Source organism: Solea senegalensis, linkage group LG2 (assembly GCF_019176455.1).
Source record: "Solea senegalensis isolate Sse05_10M linkage group LG2, IFAPA_SoseM_1, whole genome shotgun sequence".
In the NCBI taxonomy this organism is placed as follows: domain Eukaryota; kingdom Metazoa; phylum Chordata; class Actinopteri; order Pleuronectiformes; family Soleidae; genus Solea; species Solea senegalensis.
In genome coordinates this window covers 33854619-33877488 of record NC_058022.1, presented here as the reverse complement: position 1 = coordinate 33877488, position 22870 = coordinate 33854619, and the positions used below count along the sequence as shown (strand labels likewise).

Genomic DNA, 22870 nt, shown 5'->3' with positions numbered 1-22870 from the left:
AGAGCTGTGCTCCTCCTCTGTCACGTTCATCATCAACTGTCAGTACTGCAGGATGTTAATATACAAAGAATATTATCATATCTGTTGATATGTAACTCTATTTTGCCAAGTACTTACTTTCAAGTATAGTTAAAGTAGTAATCCTACTTATTTAAGTATTTGCATGTATGTGAGTACTTGAGCCTCCTCTGGTAAAGTTATGGTTACATAAACTAACACAAACTATATTAATTGCCATCTGTTTTCCTAAACCCTTCATGTTAACGTCACACTTTTCTTCTGGTCTTCTGGTGAAAAGATCACCCGGTTATCGGCCCAGAGGAAAAGCACCATATCGGTCGAGACTAATTATGTGTCCTCTCAGTGAGACCACAACAGGTGCCCTCTTAGGCTCCACCTGTCTGCTCTCTTCTGCAGCGCTCTGGCGACCTAGAAAGCAGCCGTCATGCATTACAAGTGGTATGCCGATCCACCGGGGGCCGGGCGGCTCAAGCCCCCTCGGTCACCGGATCGGCGGCACCTGCTCGGCCCCGGGTGCTATTTTCACCCTCAGGATAAAGTGATGGGCAGCCGCCGCCAGTGCGCACGGACCCAGCAGCTCCAGACAGACCAGAGAGAAGCCAGGATGAAGTCCACAGGCAGCGAGCGCAACCAAGACAGCTTCACCTCCGACCTGGACGACCTGGACAGCACCACCGACAGCTCCACCGGCGGCTACAGCCCGCGCAGGGAGCCGGGGGAGGCTGCGGGGAAGGACGGAGCGGTCGGTGGTTGTTCATGTCCCGGTGCCGGGAGACGGAGGAGAAGGCGGAGACGTAGCAGCGGTGGAGGGGGAAGAGGCGGCGGCGGAGACGCGCGTCTCTCCGGGGTGAACAAGCAGAGGCAGGCGGCGAACGCGCGGGAGCGGGACAGGACGCACAGCGTGAACACGGCCTTCACTGCGCTGCGCACGCTCATTCCCACAGAGCCCGCGGACAGGAAGCTCTCCAAGATAGAGACGCTGCGTCTGGCCTCCAGCTACATCTCCCACCTGGCTAACGTGCTGCTACTGGGGGACGACTGCCGTGACGGACAGCCTTGCATCCGCTACGAGAGCATCCTTCACGGCCCCGCCGCGCTCAGCGCGCCCTCCCTGCGGCCTATCTGCACTTTCTGCCTCAGCAACCAGAGGAAACTGGTGAGTAAATGTTTGTAAATGTTGGAAAACAAACGCGCAGCCATGCAGGAGACTGTCCTGCACCACACAGGCCCAGGTGTTTGACTTTTACGCACAATTACGCACTTTTACGCACGACCATAAAGGTATTTATATCGGTTCCAAAGTCACTCCATCTATTCTGTTGGCACTAATATAAGTCGAGGCGTTGATGTTATATCCTCGGATGAGTTGGATTCACTGAGTGGCACCTGTTTCTCTGGTGATTGACAACACACAATGAAAACATGCTGTGGCGCCTTCAAGTGAAAGAGGAACGCGCTTTAAACGTAGTTGCAGACTGGATTATATGTTACATTTAGAGAGTAGTATCAGTTATTAATTTAATAAAATAAGGTGTTTTGATAAAGTTGTTTTAACACAGTGATGCATTACACTGAATATAACCAGTTACTTTGTTGAATCTGTTCAATTTGACAGATTTGTGTTGAGGATTGAGCTCGTGTGGCGTCCACAGAACAATAAAATACACTGTTTACAAAACAAAAACAACTTTATAAAAGGGATATGTTTGCTCTATGAAAGTCACATCGACCTACTCAAAGAATAGTGCAAATACTAATATACAACACTGGCAACTGTTCCCATGTGAATGCTTCATTTTAATATATATATATACAAGCAGTGGGATTAGAAGTATTTACAGTATTTCCTGCTGGGTAGGACACTGCAGTAAAAATAGAACCTATTTCATATTCTACTTTTTATTTAAGTATGTCTTCAGACATGAATTTCTAAAATGTTCTAATTTCTTAAATTAGATAATGATAAAGGTTTATTATTTTTTATTTTTTTTACATCTTTCTTAGATAATCTAATTTGTAAAAAAAAAAAGGAGGGTAAATGTGTGTAGCTGGTTAATAACTTAAATGAGTTAAATGAGAGTTATTTTTAAATTTTAATATGCAAGTCATGGTGCGTTCACAAGTGTTAAAACAGTGTCTCTTTGCCTCCACAGCTCAGAGATGGAGGGAAGCACTCGGCTGCTGTGTGAAGCAAACAGCCTCCGGGACAGAAGAGGCGTCCACCTCCACATTGTTTACATGTAAACATGTGATGTTAAAAAAAAGAAAAACACAACCTGTAGGAATCTGTACATATTATATATATAAATAAATATATTTATTTTTGGATTAGACTACAAAACCAGATATAGAACTAACACTGAAAAGCACTTTCTGTTCACTCTGTGTTTTGGTTGAGCTGTAACCTGAGCCGGTGTGTAAAGCTGCACCTGACATGGGGGGGGATATTTTGGTCCCACAGATAGTACAAACCCCCCCTCACCACCACCACCACGTCGCATTCAGTCACATGAGGGAAACTGAAGAGCAGCTCCCAACTGACAGCGGTTGCTGTCAGTTGAGTCAACGTTGCCTCCGAGTGCTTTCTGAAACATTGCAAGTTTAAAAAGGAGGCATTTAGTGACCCATCACTGGCTTTTCACGTCGCATCATCTCAGGGATCAGTGTCAGATCAACTTGGGTTCTTTTCTTTTTGCACTTTTCTTTGGCAACTGTCACTACAACAAATTTGTCTTTGTCCACAGGGACATTTTGTAAAACGTCACTAAAAAGCAAAGGTACTATAAACTTTAAATACACACAAACATTTCAAATTTTATGTAAATTGAGAGTATGAGTGATACGAGCAATCATATACATATAATATATGGCAAAAGGAGCCACATGGTGGCCCACTGGCCAAAAAAATACATATATATCATTTTTCGTTGCAGTGTGGTGAAATGTTTACTTTTGCATTGTTGCACAATCTCTATTTTACTTTTGAGACACAAAGTGAACGTCTTGTGAGTACATGAATGTAACACAGTTGACAATGTGACATCAACACACTGCCGGCCTCTGATTGGTCAGAGTGCAGTATAGGCTTCCTTCTGCACTTGAGTTTGCAAAATTGAAAGAAATATAAAATCACTTGAAGAATCACTAGATCCCGTGACATGAATTACACAGCAAATATGGCTGAGGAACTATCAAGTGAGAAAATGTTGCACACTACCTCAAAGCTGTCACAGATACGAAGGCCTACCTCTAAATCCAATGTGTAACATATACACGACTGTGTAAAATGTACTTGAATACCTGACAATTGTACTTTGCACATCACAGATACTGAGAAGCTGCTTGAAAAACAAATGTATTTTTGTACAATAAAAACGAAAACAAACTGTCCCCTTTGTTTTACTGTGCACAAATCACAAATGACTACTTTTCCTGTTGTATAGATGTCCAACGCAACAGTGAAAGAGTCTTCTCTTCAGATGTAAATCAAAATAGAGTCATATCCTTACATTTCCCTGAGAAAGGGTTTACAATAATTAATTATTAGTCAATACTATTAATTATTACTCAAATACTATTAATTATTAGACTCAAAATTTGGTGTACTGGATGGGTGGAGGATGGAAAGAACGAGGGAGCCTCCACAATAGAAACCAGACATATTGTTACTGTCATCATTATGTTAAGCCCGCCCACGACTCTATACACGATGTGATTGGCCAAACCAAAGGCTACCAGGGACGCACAACCTCAACACTAAACATTCGTCAGTTCGTACTCGAGCCAACAGTGCGTTACTAAAAACACTCACACTACTGACAAGTACAATGAAAACAAGACTAACAATCATTTCAATAATCTTTTTATTTCATAAAAAAGTCAAATTGGTTTATATCAGATTAAAGAAAGTAGAAACCAATAATCCGTTAGCTGGCGAGGCATCTCACAGGGGTGCGCGCGTCTTGTCACGCGCAGTTAAGGTTTGCCCAAAAGTTAAGGAGAAGAAAAAAAAAAGAGGTGGAATTTAAGACCAAACAGGAGCCAAAATATGAAGTGGGCAAAAATGAAGAGTCAAAATAAAGGGAAGAATTTAAGAAAAGAAAAACAAAAAGAAACAACTTTGGCTAGTTCACACCATTTTTCGGCCTCGTAGTCACATGGCAAAAATGATTTTTAGTTCAGATTCATACAAGCAGCCTTGTCACCAAGATCAGATGGAATGTTTTGTATCCAAATTACAGAAGGCGTTACAACAATAATACCAAGATTATAATAAAGAGAGGGGGAAAAATCCAGGTTTTTCCACCGTCAGGTAATTACAGATAGGACAGAGCCCTTTTTCTTTCACTTAGATAAGATAGTTAAAATGTTTAGGAGGTGGTGAAGCGTGTGTGTTTGGGGATAAAGTAGTAACAAGAGGTAGAAGAGAAAGGGGAAAGACATTCTACTGCTCCTGCTGCTACTAGGGGGCAAAAAAGGGTGATAAAGAAAAGAGAAGCCCATCTCGTCAATGAGGTTTTTAATCTGCCTCCTCCTCCTCTGATTCAGACTCTGAGAATAAAAAAACAAAAGAAAACTCTGGTTAAACAAAGTGTAGAATCACACAAAAAAGGTGTGTCAGGATTTCAAATAGAGTTTCCACATCGGACCAATAAGTTACTCAATCGACTATGAGATTTTACTGCCAACACAAGGTCAAGCCATTAGTACATAGCTCTCACTGTGCTTTTCATGCTCCAACATGTCAGAATGTGTGTCATGGATTACTGCCTATGCTTAGAGGGAAATCTGTTGTTTTGTTTTTTTTACTTGCCTTCCTCAGCATTCTTCAGCCACTCCACAAATTTTTTCATCTGCTCGAGGAAAACACTTTTCCCCTTGGAGACGTGGGCTTCGGTGTACCACTTCAGTATGGCCTCTTCACTCAATACGTCAGCTATGGAGGGGGAAAGTGAGCGATTTCAGGGTTACGCATTAACAAATGACAGTTTCTTAGTCTTAAATGTGCTTTAAAAAGCTCATTGGTGAAGCTTCTTCATATTAAACATTATCAGGGGAAACCTGTGCAGAAACAACCACAATATTTTTGCTGAAAATATGAACACATGTGGTCAATGCATAGGTTTACATGTTGCATTGTCACCAACCTTTGTAGAGGAGCACGACTATCTTCTGAAAGGCCTTCATGAAGTGGATGTTGTCGTAACAGTACTCCTGGATCTTCAGCAGGAGGCTGAGCTCGGACAGACCCTGGGAGGTGAAGGCTTTCAGCAGAGGACTGTATTGCTGGGGAGGGATAATAAATAAATTAAAAAAAAACATACAATAATGATCCCACTGATCAGATGTGGAAATGCACTGAAATGTACTTTCATCAAGTGATTTAAAAACATCATAATGAATAGACAGTCACAGCAAATAAAGCTAGTTCTACATTTAACACTCTACATAATAAAAATGTCACAGCATTGATTCATTTAAAACTTGCTGCAAAATGCAACTAAACCATGAACCGTTACGTACCTTTAAGAGTTTGATGGCTTGTTCCGTCACCAGCTCTTCCTTTTTGTTCCACTCCACGGAGCTCATCACACTGGTCCAGATGATGCTGATCATGGTCTGCTCGGAGAGTCCGGCCTTCTTCATCTCTTCCCTGGTGAAGGCGATAATCTGACCCAGCAGAAACGCAAACACGGTGGGATTAGTGCAACGGCAGGGAGCTCAAACTGCTTACCCTCCGCACAGTGCACCCGCTTAAAGTGTGACAATGCTGCGGCGAGAAAGCCACTGAAGCTGGTCTTTAACTTCATCAAGAAAGCAGAAAAAAGCCCACATGTACTTTTCTAGGCTTGAAGGTAAACAGGAAGGACATGTTATCCTTTCATTTTATACCATTATTGAATTGTTCTCACAGGATATAGTGGAGTTTTCCCTGCTCAGTTCAAGTCTTTTTATTCATTTTATGAAACAAGGCACATTATGTTCAGGCACCGACTGCCTGGCTGGTGCGAGTGTGTGCCTGTCAGTGAACTTGAAAACCCACACTTACAATTGTTACTGCTAGATCTTTTTTTAACACCGAAGCGGCCAATTCAACTGAGTGACTCATGGTGCAGGCGCCGCAGTCACAGCTCAGTTCACCAGCTAGTGTTTGACCTGCTGGAGCATCGAACACAAAATGTTTCCAATGTGGCAAAGCCACGAAATTTGAGAAAAAGGACATTTGTCCACTAGTAAAAAGATTTTTGTAGCTGCAGAACATCCTGATATTTCTAATGCACCAAAGAGCAACATTTGAGACAGATGACGCATCTTTCAGGCTTAAAGGACTGTTGTGTACACTTCAGATTAAATGATTTCCTGTTGGCAGAAATTTAAGTAAACATTGCGTTTTTTTCCAGCTCTACGGACACCATTTTGGACCTCACCTCCTTCTGAGGTTCACTATTGGCCATCATCTCCTGGAGCTCCTTCTGCAGCTCCTTGCGGGCACCGATAGATTGCTGGTTTCGGGCAAAGTCGGAAAGCTCCTTCAGCCCTGCGTCGGTGAAGTACTTAGAAAAATGCTCGCAGCTTCGTTTGTTTGCAGGAAAGAGTTCCTGTGGGACAGAGACATCTTTGGGTTTAAATGCTTACAGATGAAATCCTTAACTGTAAAATACAAACAGAAGCACTTTCACCACATTACAACCAAGGGGTTTTAGTCGTTGGGAGTATTAAGTGCTCATTTTCATTCAGATAGTGGATTTACCATCAGCCTGTTGTCCATGCCGACTTTGCGGAGACTGCCAGCGACAGAGTTGATGTCCTTTTCATTAATCCATGACTTGAACAGCTTGACTGCGAAGGCTGCAGACACACCTGAACAGAAAGAGGACAACTCTGGTCAGTGTGAACTATAACCAAATTCAAGTATACACTTACAATTTGACACTTTCATTTCATTAATTGAATGTATATACATTTTGTGCAATTTTAGTACATTTAATTGGAATGTCAAACCAAGGCCTTAACTGTAAATTCATGGACTAAATTGAAAGTAAACAGTGATCAGGTCATGACAGCAGTGCTGCTTACAGATAATTGCTCTTGACTTCAGGCTATAAAGTGCTTACCCTCTTTGACAAGGTTCTCATTGTAGAGGCTATTCAGGATGGAGGCCGATATGTTGCCGTTGGCCAACAGGATACCGGTCAACATGGCCAGTTTGTTGCGCTCTGACTCAGTGAACCCTTTTAGAAAGAGGAGCAACTACAGGGACAGAAAAAAAAAGCAGATTCAAATTTGGTGTGTTGAGGTTACTGAAGTTACTCCCAAGTTGAAAGTCTGTGGAGGATCTTGTGAGCCAACTTCCTGCTTAACCTAATAGCACATCTCATGTTCTATGCCAATAAAAACAAGCAGTGTAACTCTGACTCACCAACACATGCTAAATCAACTGTCAAGAGTGCCAACAAAGCAAGTTTTGGATACATTACAAGTACGTGCTGTAGGTACAAAACATGGGCAGTCTCATCCTGTTAGACATGTTCCACTGTAGCACATGTTATGAGCTTTGTTTTAAGAAACTGCAGCAGAGCACCACCAACATCTGTTCTGGTTAAACCACCATCACCTTCTTAATCTCCTCCTCGAAACCCTTCTCCAGGTACTTGTAACGCCGGATCAGCTTGTTAAAAACCTGTATTAGGGGAAAACAAAAAATGTAACCTTAAAAATATGCAGGAAATAAACTGTCAAGGGAGTAGATCATACAAGGAGATGTGTCACTCATACAAAATCAGTTGCTGCGGTGTACCTGAGCATATGCTTGCATCGTCTCCAGGTCTTCTTGTGCCGTGAAAAGGCAGAACTCAGTGCGGGTCATGTCGTCAGATAGAGTCCCACCTGGGGCTGAGGGGGTGAAAATAAAGAAATTGATATATAAAGTTTTTTAAAATGAATTTATATATGGATTAACAATCCTTTAAGATTATCACACATCAGTTCAAGTTTGCATGCATGTTTTTGTTTTGCGACAACTCACCCAGCATCCCGCCAGCCACCAGGATATCAAAGAGCGTCTCTGCATATCGGCGGTAGTCAAGCTTGGCGCCAGAGGCATCAAGGAACTTCGCAACCGCTTCCAAATCAGTGCCAGTTTGGTTCAAGCCTTGTACGATACTTTCTTGAAACTGAGTAGGGTCAAACCTCTCCTTTTCATCTGCAGGGTGATCGCACGCATTACGGGAAAAAAACGAAAACATTAAAACATAAGGCAGATTTGTGCAGTCAAGCCAGAACGTTAAGGCACAATTACGAATACTGACCTCTTTTCCTCGTTTTGAAACGCTGGCCTGTTAGCGTCGGCTTTTGCTGCTTTTGATTATTCATAAAAGACACCCTGTAGTAGATAAAGCACAGACTGTTAATGTTTATGAAAGCTTCGCACATTACATGTACAGACACAATTGAACAGTAAGGTGTTGCCTTTAGTTGTTGGGTGTAACTTGGCTGTCAGTAATAAAAGAAATGTTTCACACAAAGTAAACTAAAACCACAAGATCGCTGTGCTAACAATATATCTCGTAAACCTTTCAAGCTGTTTTGTCCAGTTTCATGTACACGTTTCAAAAGCTGTGGCTCATGTATATTATATGGTACAGTAGCTGGAGAATAGTAGTTAAACAATGCACACATTTCTTCTAACACTGTTTCAAGTGGGGAATCGAGTTTAAGACACTGCTATAAAGGACCATGGTGAAAAACGGTTTGTCCTCGAGTGACACGTTGTAAGCAGCAATTAGAACGCAACCAAATCTTACGTTCAGCTAAAAAGAAGAGAATACGTTTTTTAAAATTCCACAACGAAACATCATTAAAACTAAACACACTCGTAATTTAATTGATAAACACGAACAGTGAGCTATTACAAACAGCTATTTTTTCCACAAATACTTTGATGCCATGAGACCAAACAAAAGACAATCCCAGCAGCTACAGTGGTGCTTGTGGGTGTTGAAGCACTGATGAGTCAGGTGTTATGACACATGCTGAAAACGCCACCAACAAGTGTGAAACTAGAGTGTGAAAGTAGAGAACACTGAACTGTCCAATGAAAAGATTGACGGTCGAAATTCGCTTCGATGTGACGAGCTAATTACAGGTTAGCAGTGCTAAATCCGGGCCTCACCATGCGCTGAACTAACGCAACTTAGCCGGGGCCCGCTAGCTGCATAGCTTATCTTGATTGGTTAATTAAGCCACTTTCTACACGCCGACAACCACCAAGATTAACTAGTTTGACCTAAATCGCTATCTACTGGAGAAATATCTTCCCTATATTTACATTGATACAGAACATTGCATGGTGGCATGCGTGATATAGGCAAGCTAATGCTAAGTTAGCTACAAGAAGCAAAGAAAACCAAAATTCGCCCTCCAGCTGCGTCGAAATAAAAAACCCCAACTGATTTTAGAGCCGCAAACCCGGTGTGCTATCGTGTCCACGTGAAGGCTACGGTGGTTAAGAACGCAGAGAACGTGTGAATACAGGTACTTACCGAAATTAATGCAGATAAAAAACGGTTAGTGACCTGGGGGAATGAAACCGAGTGCCGAGTCTCTCAATGGGCCAAACAAAAAGACCTTCCCGTCAGGACCTACGCAAGCTCCGCCCACCGCGCATGCGTGTTTCGAAGGGGATTTCCTGTTATATAGTAATAATAAATAAATAAATAAAAGATAAATATCAATAAATTAATATTCTCGCAGCCTACTACCTGATTAATCAACACATCTATACATCTCCATTAAACATAAACGACAAATACATGGTAATTAAATTAGCACTTACAAAGTTCTAATAATAATAAAAACTATATGGGATGGATTTGAATAATAACGAATAATCGTTATTTTTTATAATTTGTAATTATTCGCTAACGCCGTTAAATACATGCATTATATTTGGGCGTCAATCTGGGCTTTTGCTTTGGAATTGATCATTTTTACTACTCTCCACCAGATGGCGTCGTTTTAACCAGATGTCACAAGTGCTGCTCATCATTGACATAATCCGCCCAGACAGTCATGATTCAACACAAAATGTGGATGTAGCATATTGAAATATTATACATTTTTTTATACATATTTCTGGGTTTCATCTAAAGTAGTGGCATCATGAGACAAACCTGGCATTTAAAGGGTTAAAATCTTTGAAATTTAGATAATCCAAAAGACTATAATAATGTACTTTTTATAGCTTGCTTTCTATACCAACCATCACTATACTAACATTTCTATTTGTCCCCCAACATGTGCCCATTACCTAAAATAAAACTAGTTTTACCTTAACCTTGTAGAATCTCTTTGAACTATTAACCTTTTTTTCCCTTTTGTACCATTCTATTAATTTGTTTATTCATGATTTCAGTAATGATATAAAACATGCCAGGCTTGACCGTGTTTTACAATTATGAACACAACTGAATGGTTTAATGAGTGTCTGAGATTTCTTGGTGGACAAATGGCTCACTCTACCAGGCTTATTGGCCTATTCTAAAACTTTAATTGATGCTTTTCTCATTTAATAACAAGCAATAAAAACAATTCTGTTAAACCTGGAATAAAAACGATGGTTAAATGACATTTTATACCAATAACCATACACTTCTTGAACTCTGACATCAAATATTTGCCTTGAATAAAAATCACATTTCCTAATTTTTCTTTTGATCCAGCACTCCAGCGTCCATTCTTTGAACTCCTGACCCCGTTGGTGACCTGATAAACATAACATTTACAGTATATCCTGTTGCTCTCGCAGACCTTGTGTCCAGTGGATGAGACTGTGACTCCATGGTTCATCCACGTGTGCTCATCCTCCGTCCACAAGGGTCTCTAATTATCGATCCTCTTGTTAAAACAGTGACGCATTAAGACAACTACATAAACAATGCCTTAATTTGACATGACGATTATGATATTCTATTAAACGTGATTTCTTCAGATAACGTAATTGCTGTAAGCTTCATTTAATTCTCACTTCGTCCTTCCCAGTTTTAGATGTTTAATGCCCATGGTTTGAATGATCCTGGTTTGCTTGCTGGTATCTGAGAAGAAAAAAAATTAAGATGTCATTTTTACATTTTACAATGATATCAGCATTTAGGTAAATTACTACGACAAGATATACTATTACAAAAACAACTACAAAACAATCTTTTATTTTGCATTTCTCAATGAAAAATCAACAATAGAGACACAATAAGAACACACAGTATAAAATACAAATACAATTTTTTAAAATTTTGAATAAATACCCAGACAAAAGTGTGAATTGTGCTGTTAGAAGTTGAATCAGAACAAACACATTACCTTCTGTGTGAACACGGATGCACAGGCCAGACACGCCCTCTCTGGTGTCGAAGGGCTGTCCAGGGAAAATGGTCCGACGAGACCGGACTCTGAGCGAGCTGCAGCCACGGCGTCTTTGATGGCGAAAAACACTGAACTGCCCAGGAAAAGAACGGGTTCCCCCATGCCCTGCGTGGTCAAAGAATCATCAGAAATGCTACTTCAATCAGTGACAGCATGTAAGAATGAACAAAGACAATCCTAAAACCTTTGAGGAGTAGATGGCGTGCGGGTTGTCCGAGTCGGGCAGCAGATAGACATTGAATTCAAGCGGCAAATCGCAAACGGCGGGGATCTTATACTGAGAGGGACCTCGAGTATACAGGAGCCCAGTGGGGGAAAACTTCAGCTCCTCCATGGTGTAGAGACCCAAACCCTGCATGAAAGCTCCTTCAATCTGAGCGGTCAAAGAAGAGAGGAAAAAAAAGATGTCACACTTGAAAATACAAAAGATACAGATACAAGTGACACTGTTCCTTTTGGATCACACAGCAGAGTGTCTGCTTGGTAGAGCTGCAACTAGCGATTATTTCCATAATCGATTCATCTGTCGATTATTAATCGTTTGATCCATAAAATGTCAGAAAACCTTAAAAAATGTTGATCTGTGTTCGTCAAACCTGGAAATGACGATGTTCTTAAATGTCTTGTTTTGTCCACAAACCAAAATGAGTGACTTTTAATGATTTCTTTGTTATATTCACATTTAAGGAGCTTAAACAATCGGAAATCTTGTGTTAATCATGAAAAAAGCTTTGGACCGATGAATCGATTATCAAATTAGTTTGAATCGATTAATTTAGAACTCGATTAATTGTTTCAGCTCCAGTGACAAACTCGTGTTACCTGTCCAATGTCCACAGAGGGGTTGACACTCCTGCCATTGTCGGCCACAATGTCTGTCCTCAAAGTCTGCAGGATTAAAAAGAATCGTCTCTCAGACTTGTCTTCACAAATAAAAAAAACAAACAAACTTCAAAAACAGAAAATTTGGCATAAAGATTATAAATGTGTGAGTTTTGACCCTGTAGTCTCCTGTGAGACAGTCCAGCTCCACCTCACAGCAACATGCTCCAAACATGAAGTATGCAAAAGGCAGGCCCTCCATCTTGTCCCAGTCCATGTAAGTGTCTGGACCTCTGAGGACAACACAGGACAGACGGTGTTAACACAGTGTTTATTGGTCAAAGAGTTCATTATTTCAGTTTGACACAAGTCTGTATGCGTCTCACCTGGAGAATCCAGTCGCTGATAAACTGATTTTCTCAAAAAAGGCTTCTTGGATCTGACAAAAAAATAATAATAATTAGATTCAAGTCTGACTTTTCATCAGAATGCTGCATTTTCTTAAGTCATCACACCCAGCTTTCCCATGGTCCTTTGGGGTTCTTCTCCCTGATTGGCTCCAGGCGCTGGTACAGAATCTGGCAGGCATTCTGAACGAGAGAAATGGGTCAAATTATTATGAATTATTCATTTAATTTGGTGAACTTTGACAAAATACTTTACGACAGGAAGTGGACTTCACCTTGACGGCCATGCCGTTGCTGTCAGTGCCAAAGGAAGCAGCAGAGGGGCAGCTGTTGGGAACAGTGTTGGTGCTGGTTTCACTGATGTGAATCTTAGAGGCTGGAATATGAAGCTCCCGACTTGCAACCTAGTAGCACACAGGAGACAAGATAAGCCAGGATGATTTCACCTTTGCTGCTTAAATCAACTTCTGCAGAGACTCTGTTGTTCCGAACAAATCTTGGAATCACCAGCGACATCAAAGTTCTTCTTCAGGGATGGAGAGTCTAGAAAGAAGCTGGGAAGAAGGCGACAGCATCATAACCATTACCAGAGGTTTGGAGGACGGTGAGAGCAGCAGTCTTTTTATCCTTTCACTTTTTCTATTTATTTAGAGATATTTTTATTTACTGGTTTAATTTAATGTCATCACTTATTTCTTGTCTCTATTTTGCGAGCTGCGGGACAACTGAATTACGGACAGCGGCGCTGTGCACGTGGGTGAGGCAGAGATGTCACACCTGGATCGTGGAGACTGGAGAGGGGGGAGGTGGAGACGGATATTCTGAAGTCAAAGTACCTGCTGCATTTTCGTGTGGATTCCCTGACCCATCTCTGTCCCGCCGTGAGTCACCAGGACGGATCCGTCTTTATAGATGTGGACCAGAGCCGCAGCCTTTTACATGAAAGCATGTTGTAACACTTACATTTTCATAAACGGATATCAGAGATGATGCGACAAAAACTGAATCCCAGACCTGATTCAAGAAGCTCACAGAAAACCCAATGCCATATTTAATGGGGATGATGGAAATCCCCCTCTTCTTCCAGCGGCTCTGCTGGTTAAACTGCTCGATGGCTCCGTGGCGGGCGTCGTAGTCAGACTTGGCCTTACACTGCTCCCAGCAACGCAGCATGTTCTCTGCGCTGAACTCAAACTTGTAATGAGTGAGTGAAAGCCCCTTGTACATGTTGGTCTCCCGAATCTGAGGTTAAAGAAAGGAAGTAAAGTGTAATCTCTGAACAAATAGATGATTAAAACGTGCATGTTTTGAGGAGCTGAGGATATGACCTGGTCTGCAGGGCGTCCCAACACCATGGCCACATCGTTGATCATGTTCTCCACGACAAAGATGCTCTGCGGCACACCAAAGCCCCTGAAAGCAGTGTTGGAGGGCAGGTTTGTCCTGCAGGCAGCACCACGACCTCGGAGGTTGGGGATATTGTAAGCGTTGTCCATGTGGAGCAGGATCTTCTCAACCACCTGTAAAAAGGAAATGATTGCGCATGTGATGCTTTGTCACGGTCACTTTTAAGAAACAAGCAGAAGCTGTTTCACACCCACCAGAGTCGATTCATCCACCGTGTTCCCAGCATTGGTGTAGTACTGGAGATCTGCAGCCACGATCCTTCCATCATTCATGAAGCCAACCTAAAAGCAAGCAGCTGTCAAGTGCCAGAGAATCTTCACGTGTCCGCTAAAGGTTCAGTTGTCACAGTATTTCCTTTGATTGAAAAGTTAATAAAAGTCGCTAGAATTTCAAAAAAGGAAAGGAAAAAACAAGATGAAACATATACCTTTAAGGGCAGATTTTTGTTGCTTGATTTAATTTTCTTGTATTTCTTTAATTAAATAGTACTGATTCAAATTAAGAAGGTTGCTGGTTCACGTCCGAGTCCTGGTCTTTCTGTGTGGAGTTTGCATGTTCTCCCTGTGTGTGTACTGATTTTCGCAGAGTTCCAAAAACATGCAAAGGTCAAGTGGACACTCTAAATTGCCTGTAGGTGTGAATGTGAGAGTAAGAGTGTCCAGGGTGCCCAACGTCAGCTGGGATTGGCACCAGCAGCCAAGGTGGAGGATAAAATGTCAGACAACGGATGGATGGATGACTGACATTGAAATAAAGGGTGGTGTTGTACCTTGTACTTTCCCAGGACAGGGTGACGAGCTCCTGTAATCAGCATGTCCTCACCTCTGTCCAGAACACAGCGGACTGCTCGATTGGTCCTGAACACATAAAAAAAGAAAAAAAAGAAAAAAAAGATTCCAGGCTTTTTCTTTTTTATCATTAAATCTCATTTCTTAAAATTCACTCCGGTGTGACTCACTTCCACGCAGCCACAGAGGTGATACAAGCCAGAATGGCTGTTTTGGTGACCTTCCCTCCGAACGCTCCACCGATCCTCTTGGTGTGACAGGTGACTCTGTTGGACGGGATGTCCAGCGTCTCTGCTACTGCCGTCTGCAGTCAGGAACAAAACAAACAAACAAAGGACTCACACTTAAAAAACAGTTTTAGAAGCACATGTCATGATCCTGGCGTCTCCATGCACCTGAGTAAAAGTCGGCCACTGAGTGGAGATGTAAACATTAAACTCCGCCTCCTCTCCAACAGGAACAACCAGCATAGACTGAGTCTCCATGTAGAAATGCTCCTGCCCACCTATTCGAACCTCGCCTGAGGAAAGTGAAATAAGATGAAGACATGAGATGAAGATGGAAAAAGCACCTGAGACAAACTGTATTTTAACATATAGTAAAATCTTTAGATTTGTTGTTCTTGTCATTTTAAAATCTGTGTTAATGATCTTTTTACCTTCAAACGTCTGATCAACACTTTTAAAAGCCTCGGTTACGTTTCCTCTCTCAATCGTCCTCCGAGGCTCAAAGAAAGACGACTTCTCAACAGCTTCCTGTCACAGAGGAGGAAGAACATTTGCACTCACACTCACTGACGTGTATTCTAAATGTGCTTTGGTGTTTCGATGCACAAGACAAGACTCAACAGAACGACAAAAAGTCCACTTTTCTCTCATTTCTCACGGACCTCTATGGTGAAAACAGGCTCTGGCAAATCTTCATAGCTGATTTTCACAGCTGCTGCGGCTCGTTTGGCGTGCGCTCTGGTATCAGCGAGCACCGCACATATCATCTGACCAACGCAGGACACCTGAGGATACACAGCAATGAAGATAATCACATGGTTGATAAGGTAAGGAGAAAACATGAATGTTCCCAAAGAGAAATTTCCTTTACAGCAGTAGTCAATAAAACAAAAGCTATGCATGTCACTACAGTTCTTCCCTCTACCTCTTTCTCAGCAAGCAGCTCCTCATCATAACCTTCCAGGGTTCGAACTTTCTTTCCAGGAATATCTCCAGCTGTGACCACGTCGACGACACCAGGAACCTGCAGAGCTTCGCTCACGTCCAGACCCCTGTTGGACACAAGTCTCAATACCAAAAAAAAGGAAGTGATTTTACACATGAGACAGTTTGAATGATCCCTTACGTGATCTTAGCGTGTGCTCGAGAGCTGGTGACCAGAGCCAGGAAGAGCTCCCCCTCTGTTCTGGGGATGTCGTCACAGTAGACGGCTTCACCTGTGGCCTGGCTGATGGCAGAGCGATGCATGATGGGACGTCCCACTGGGTCCTGGTTGCTCTGGTCCTTTGACACATTCTGCAAAAGGAGAAGAGAAGCATTAACTTAACATAAGGGGGCTACATATAATTTAAAATGTCTTCTTTGTTTTTGGACCTGAAATTCGTGCAGGCCGGGTTGGATCTCTCTGGGTAAAGGTTGGATCGGCATCTTCTCAAGAAGCTCGTCTGTGATCACATTCATTTCTCTGAGCTTCTGCAGGATCTCCAGGTAAAACTTGAAGAGGAAGCTGAGAGTCAACGACTGCCGGAACTCTACTTTTCCTCCTGGAGCTGAAGGAGGCAGTGTCAACTCTTCCAGGAGGATGTCATAGACCGGGCTGAGAGTGTCATCGTTCCATGGCCTGATGGCAAAAATGGGAATGGTTTTAACTTCTATGCAAAGACAAAAAAATCACGATTAAAGGGCAGCAGACGGTGAAAGAAAGGAGAAAAATGGGAATGAAATTATAACAGAGGAGACTATTAATCCACTTCTTATAAAACATCAATTTGGCTAAATTATTCCATGACAAGTAAGATTTATTACACTCACTTGGCAATGAGGGCTGCGCAGGTTTTGGCAGCACACACAGTGGTCGGTCCCATTCCTCCGTAGTAAATACTGACGTCCTCCACGACTCTGGATCCCTCGGAGAAGAGCACGCGCATCCCGGTCGTCACAGTGGCAAAGGCGCTCTCCTTCCTCGGAGCCTGACGGAAAGCTCGGACAAACTCCCCCTGCAGGACAAACATGGCAAGACATTATTTATTTACATGATAATGGCTGTGGAATATATTTAATAATGGATAAAGAGGGTGAAAAGGTGTTCTTTAACCATTCTTAATTCAAGCATTTATTTAAAAATTCTCAAAGTGACCAAAACCACAGAAATTCACTTAAACATTCCACTTTTTAACTCTTAATGTGTATTGTTATTTTAAGTGATTTAAATGTGTTTTTATTGTTAGTGTAATCAGTGTTGTTTTGTCATCTGTAATTGGTGATCCAAAGATAAAGACTTAACTGCATTAAAGGAAGAACATTTGAACATGTGTGATTTCTTTTTCTTGTTTTTCAAAGGGCACACGGATCGGTTAGTGTTTGAGTCAGGTTTAGGAACGTGTGTACCTTTCTGGAGAAGGGAATGAAAACAGAGACAACGATCTCTTCCGGTTTCAGGACGGTTTTCCCAAAGCTCACAAAGAAGTCCTGATTCAGGACCACCTCTCGTTTTCCTCCTGGTGGATTCAAACACAACCTCTTGTTAAATAAATAAATAAATAGGAGTCAAGAAAAATAAACACGTCTATATTAAAAATCTGTAAAACTGATGTGTGGCGACTCACCGCTGGAAAAGACGCTAAGTTTGCATTTCCCAGCAGCCAAAATGGGGTTCAGGTCTGAATTAGGGTACGCACTCATGATGTTTCCTCCAAGAGACTGAACATGATAAAACAGGATGGAGGAAGAGGAGGAGGAAATAAGACAGATAAGGGAGCAAAGAAATGCAGTGCTTGTACAGTCAAGACATACTGAATCTCTGGGTGAATATACTATATCTGGAAAAATAAAATCCACGGACAGCAACGTTACGGATCTGCTGGCTTGCCAGGTTCCTCAGCTGCTGGATCAGGGCCTTGAAGAGTTCGGTCTTTGTCTCTGGAAACTGAGGAACCAGATCCTCCAGAAGAGACTGAACCTCAGAGAGACTCCAGCCGGCTCCGAACCAAACACCTACAGAATAAAACAAGCATGAGTGGCTTTCTTGATAGCAATAAAACTTTAAATCTTTAAATCAGGTCCACCTACCCTGTGGTGTCTGAGTGACCTCAAACAGCTCCATAACTCTGCCTGGAGATATTATCAGTGGATGCAGGACACCTTTGAACTTCATGTCTGGACCTTCAACACAAAGCAGAGACCACAATTTATTTCATTTGTAGAGTGAGGTGTAACCTTGTCCTGTGTCTCTGTAATTAATGTTGAATAAGATGTTCACCTATGTTAGTGTTGCCCATGACAAGTGGAGCATTAGGGTTACTGGTCTTCAGCTGGACCAGCTCCTCCAGTGAGGTGGGGAGAACCCAGGTCATCCTCTCCCCGTGGAAGGTGAGTGTCTCTGGGTTTGCCGTCTCTGCCATCAGCTTTGGACAAATTACCATTTTTTAATAATGAGACAATTTGACAATTGAAAAGAGTACTATTTAGTTCATGCATCAAAATGTGTTGCACTAAAACAAATGTGATGCCGTACAATCAGTTCAGGAGGGAAGATCAGCTCCTGCGTGGAATCCAGAGGCAGAAACCCTTCTTTGTTAAACAACTGTGGCTTTTCCTGGAGAAAACATCATGGGATGAGTTGAGGAAGGATATGTGAAGAGAAAGAAATATATCACATGACATGACTCTGAATCTAAAGAAGCACAAAGAAAGGTTTGTGCTTCTTTTTTTTCATTCAACCTTGAATGAAAAAAAAGAATAAAGGTTTGAGGGAATAAAAACAATAAATAAACAAAGACGCTGATCTCACCTGCTCAGGTTCATTGATATTTTTCTCTCCGTTGAGGCAACAGTCTCTGACTCCATTGGTTTGGCAACAGTTGGCTTCCTGTTCATTTCACATTTATGTTACATGATGTGCTGTCGTTACACATATCCCAGTTTCACATCATCACACATTTTTATCTGCATCAAGCAGTTATGTTTACAGCACTGGGACAATAACTCTATAACACAGAAAGTCATATACGCCTGCGTTAAACTTCTGTACCTGACAGAAAGTCTTGCAGCCGTCGATAATTGGTCGATACCCAGTGCAGCGACACAGATTACCTGGAAAACAAGCAAATAAAGACATAGCAGGGTGCATGTGAGGTTTCTGTGCTTGTTTCTGTACATATTATATGACATCATTTAAAAAAATAGTATTAAATTGTATATAAAAATAGGATATTTAATAGATAGGTTATTTATATTGAATTGGGTTGTAAATAACACTTATGTTCATATTAGTACTTAGTAGGTGGAAAAAGGAGTAGGATCTAACAATTGAAATCCTTCTTGCTCTTTTATCGAACAGATAATCCTCCAGATTATCCTCCAGATAAACAGGACAAAACAAAAGTAAACAAACCAGCCAGAGCCTGCGTGATGTCCTCCATGGTGGGCTGAGGTCGGTTCCTCAGCAGAGTGTACATGGACATCACCATTCCAGGAGTGCAGAAGCCACATTGCGAGCCGTGAGCCTTCGCTATCCGCTCCTGTGCAGCCAGCACAACACAACATGCACAGCTCATTTACTGTAGTTCATTTTTACACATAGAACAAGATGGAACATGCAGGTTGCAAAGCATTAGTGAATTGTAATTCCCCCCAGAACACCTAAGCTGCACATTACAGGTCAGACCACATTTTAGGCAAGGTCTGTTTCTTTATATATCTGTTATATGGTTACAGCAGGTTCAATTTAAGACTGTTTAAGACTTTTGGAATGCTACTTCATTCATTTAGAAAATCTATGTGAAATGTTGTTTTATTTGTTCTGTTATCATGGTCTGGTATTTGGTACATGATATAAAGAAGAATGTAGAATTATTTTATTTTTCAATTACATCAAAATTCTATCTAAAACATCCTGTGTTAAAAATTGACTAGACTTTTGAAAAACTGGTTTATTTCAACTGACACTGTTGTCCATACGGCCAAGGAAACTTCTTGCTTCCTTTTCTTTTTCCTTGATGGACTTGCAGTGACCGTGTAACTGACCTGCACAGGGTGGATCCTGGTCTTGGTGCTGCCGATGCCCTCCACTGTGATGACCGCAGCTCCATGGAGCTGACAGAGCGGCAGGAGGCAGGCGTTGGCAGAGAAATGTCTGATGGGACAGTGAAGGCGTGACTGTACACATCATCTTTTTGACTGCCTGTCTTTGTTTAAGAATGAAAATAGATTCATCTCGGTGGCTTCATGGGTGTAACCGAGGACAGATGTGATTTCCCATCAATAAATTGGGCTTATCAGAGGCAAGTACTAGTACATCATAAAATCAACTAAAAGACAATTTTTTAATACCCTTTCATGAATTAAAGAACATTTTAAAGCAAAAGCACGGAAGTCTAACTACTTGTACATGCCCCTCTTGTGGAGTTCACCTCAGAGCCCACCTGGAAAGAAGTCAGGAGGCCAAGTCTGGCTCTGGCCAAGTCTGGCACAAGGTGTACACGCGCTGACCAGGGCTCCATCGAATCCTTTGGAAGATGCTGCGAGCAATTTGGGACCGTTGTGGAACAGTGGAGGCAGGCGGCAGGCATATGGGTTCCCAAGGTGGAGAGTCAAACCGAGCTAGAGCAATTTCGGACATCTCACTTCTCAATGTGGAGGGAAAGGATGACAGACTTCCTCCTGAAGAACAAGTACACTGACGCATCGGTACAGAAGGAGCGGCATTCCCAGAGTGTCAGGGTGCGTGGAACGCACTGGAGTGGTCACGCTGATTAAGACCACTCTGGAACTACGAGGAGAAGATCAAAAACCCCACCCTAAATTACTATGGTAATAACAGGAAGTGTAACATCTAAGTGGTTTGAAGAACTGGCTGCGCAATCTTCACGATCCCTTTCACCCTTGTTCCGGAAAAGGACAAAAAAAAGGGACACTACTAAGAGTAGTGGACAAGTTTCGCTTCACCATGGGTGGTGCACTCCAACCACCAATCACTGAGAAACCAGTCACCAGCCAGCTGGAGGTTGCAGTTCAGGGTGTCTCGCACAAGGGAAGCCCTTGTCTATGGTGAGTGCAGAGAGTCCACAGTGGCATCAGCAAGCACATCATATGATTTTGATGTGCCTGCTGATGGAAAGATTCTGTGATGAATGATCTGTTCATCTGTATTCATCTATATTCATCTGTATCATATTCCAAGGAATTCAAGGATTTTTTCTAACCATGTAAATTACTCTGAAAGGCCTGAAAAAAATGATGTGTTTCTAACGAGTTCCTTCATCATCATCAGTAATGAACTCTTGGTTCTCCATTTGGGATCTCTACTTTTGTCACCAAGAGTGCATATGGTGTTAGTAAGCATTGTTTTTAACACTTCTGACATGAACTAGTCTCAGCCAATCAGAGCCAAGCATCATCACCAGGTGCTTTTAGAGTTAAAGGATACCTGATGGTTTTGGTGGCAGGTTGATAGCGGGACACCATAATCGTGCACGCCCCGCAGCCTCCACCTCCACAGCCATACTTGGTGCCGGTTAACCTCACTGGAGTCACAGTTAAGAAAAACAACATTTGTGGGAAACACAAAAAAATCACACTCTTCATTCAGGAATCTTTGTATTTGAGGATAGGAAGGATACATTTCTCCCTGAGAAAGGGTAACAGCGTCATTTCAGGGTCTGCATGGTTCTCTGTTACCTGTTTAGATGGAAATGATGATGTTCTCGACGATGTGTTTGTTATCCAGAGCAAATAAATGCAGAAAACTTTCACATTGAAGAAGCTTAAACAATCGGAAATCTTGTTTATATCATGAGAAGAGCTTTGAACCGATTAATCGATTATCAAAATAGTTGTTGATTGATTTAGTAATCGATTGACTGTTTCAGCTCTAAATGGCAGTTTCCCTACTGAGCAATTGCCCTCTTATCTAATCTAATCTGTGTTTTCCTCTGTAAACACACCCTTTACCCTTTTAGACCCACCAACATTGGCCCTCACTTACTGACACAATACAGTGTGTTTTACAGTGTGACTTTTGATTTTCTTGTCCTTTTGCCCTCTGTGCTGCTGGTGCTGCCACCCTTCAACACTATAGTACTAGTGGGACACAACTTTGTGACTTCTGTGATCTGGTCACACACACTGTAAAATGTACAGTTACAATATCAGCTGATCTTTTATTTATTCAACTCTTAACAATGAAAAACACATACATAAACCACAAGCTGCAAAGTCTAACACACGCATTTATGCTTCACGTACCTTTTTCCCGTTGATATAGAAGCACAAATTGTCTCCTTGTTTCCTCGTAGCCATGTTTCCTCCAACTTTTGCAGTCGCAACAACTCAGTTGGTGGGGGAAAAAAATGATAGTGACAACAACACTTCCGGCTGAACACACTGTCAGAATAAGACACTCTATTCACAAAGTGTGTGTGTGTGTCTGTTCACTTCCTGTTCAGATTAAGATGTGTCCTCTGTCGACATCATGTGGAAATCATGTGGCATTGCAAGCGTCAACGATGCCTGCTGTTATAAATGCACATTTTTAATATACATTTCTGCAAAATAAATAAATAAAGCTACAGAGAAAAATCCAGATCAGAAGCAGTCGAGTGTGGGAAAAGCCTTAAGGATCAGCCTCGTCCGTGTTAAATCACCTGGTTTGCAGTTTAAACATACATGGCATCATACACACATGGATGTATGATAATTCGTATTGAAATGAAGGGTGGTGTCGCACCGTGTACTTACCCAGGACAGGATGACGAGCTCCAGTAATCAGCATGTCCTC

The 22870-nt window shown here is 41.9% G+C and overlaps 3 protein-coding genes across 3 annotated transcripts; 1 reads left to right on the top strand and 2 right to left on the bottom strand.

Moving 5' to 3' along the window:
* Positions 1 to 267: 267 nt before the first annotated feature.
* Positions 268 to 3409, top strand: si:ch211-246m6.4 (transcription factor 15). Its single transcript, XM_044019261.1, has 2 exons — positions 268 to 1177; positions 2175 to 3409. Exons 1-2 carry the CDS (start codon positions 446 to 448, stop codon positions 2208 to 2210), a joined length of 768 nt encoding a protein of 255 aa, XP_043875196.1. The 5' UTR covers positions 268 to 445; the 3' UTR covers positions 2211 to 3409.
* Positions 3410 to 3986: 577 nt separating this feature from the next.
* bzw1a (basic leucine zipper and W2 domains 1a) lies at positions 3987 to 9648 on the bottom strand. The gene is made up of 12 exons (XM_044019260.1): positions 9564 to 9648; positions 8331 to 8404; positions 8048 to 8224; positions 7820 to 7914; positions 7637 to 7702; positions 7137 to 7272; positions 6773 to 6882; positions 6450 to 6620; positions 5545 to 5691; positions 5169 to 5307; positions 4835 to 4957; positions 3987 to 4572 (listed from the first exon to the last, which is right to left on the bottom strand). The coding sequence occupies exons 2-12, from the start codon at positions 8392 to 8394 to the stop codon at positions 4541 to 4543; spliced, it is 1260 nt and encodes a 419-aa protein (XP_043875195.1). The 5' UTR covers positions 8395 to 8404; positions 9564 to 9648; the 3' UTR covers positions 3987 to 4540.
* Positions 9649 to 10547: 899 nt separating this feature from the next.
* Positions 10548 to 22847, bottom strand: LOC122758201 (aldehyde oxidase 1-like). The gene is made up of 34 exons (XM_044012197.1): positions 22339 to 22847; positions 21714 to 21771; positions 21521 to 21617; positions 20119 to 20227; positions 19487 to 19613; positions 19124 to 19185; positions 18884 to 18961; positions 18608 to 18688; positions 18353 to 18497; positions 18163 to 18255; positions 17936 to 18087; positions 17700 to 17793; positions 17482 to 17591; positions 16906 to 17090; positions 16468 to 16714; positions 16220 to 16389; positions 16019 to 16145; positions 15756 to 15878; positions 15525 to 15621; positions 15262 to 15386; positions 15037 to 15170; positions 14848 to 14935; positions 14273 to 14359; positions 14000 to 14191; positions 13686 to 13913; positions 13508 to 13603; positions 12947 to 13075; positions 12780 to 12854; positions 12651 to 12703; positions 12443 to 12557; positions 12265 to 12330; positions 11627 to 11815; positions 11380 to 11547; positions 10548 to 11114 (listed from the first exon to the last, which is right to left on the bottom strand). The coding sequence occupies exons 1-34, from the start codon at positions 22390 to 22392 to the stop codon at positions 11064 to 11066; spliced, it is 4005 nt and encodes a 1334-aa protein (XP_043868132.1). The 5' UTR covers positions 22393 to 22847; the 3' UTR covers positions 10548 to 11063.
* Between the last annotated feature and the right edge of the window lie 23 nt (positions 22848 to 22870).

Bases quoted from the DNA above. Each gene is read 5' to 3' on its own strand.
- LOC122758201 (XM_044012197.1), bottom strand. From the start codon at position 22,392: ATGGCTACGAGGAAACAAGGAGACAATTTGTGCTTCTATATCAACGGG. The intron at 20,228-21,520 runs GTATCCTTTAAC...CTGTCCCATCAG, and splicing joins CCTGCCACCAAAACCATCAG to ACATTTCTCTGCCAACGCCT. The intron at 14,192-14,272 runs GTGGGTGTGAAA...TCCTTTTTACAG, and splicing joins CGGTGGATGAATCGACTCTG to GTGGTTGAGAAGATCCTGCT.
- bzw1a (XM_044019260.1), bottom strand. From the start codon at position 8,394: ATGAATAATCAAAAGCAGCAAAAGCCGACGCTAACAGGCCAGCGTTTC. The intron at 6,883-7,136 runs GTAAGCACTTTA...CTTTCTGTTCAG, and splicing joins TGAGAACCTTGTCAAAGAGG to GTGTGTCTGCAGCCTTCGCA. The intron at 4,958-5,168 runs GTTGGTGACAAT...CCCCCTCCATAG, and splicing joins AGTCGTGCTCCTCTACAAAG to CTGACGTATTGAGTGAAGAG.
- si:ch211-246m6.4 (XM_044019261.1), top strand. From the start codon at position 446: ATGCATTACAAGTGGTATGCCGATCCACCGGGGGCCGGGCGGCTCAAG. The intron at 1,178-2,174 runs GTGAGTAAATGT...TTGCCTCCACAG, and splicing joins TCAGCAACCAGAGGAAACTG to CTCAGAGATGGAGGGAAGCA.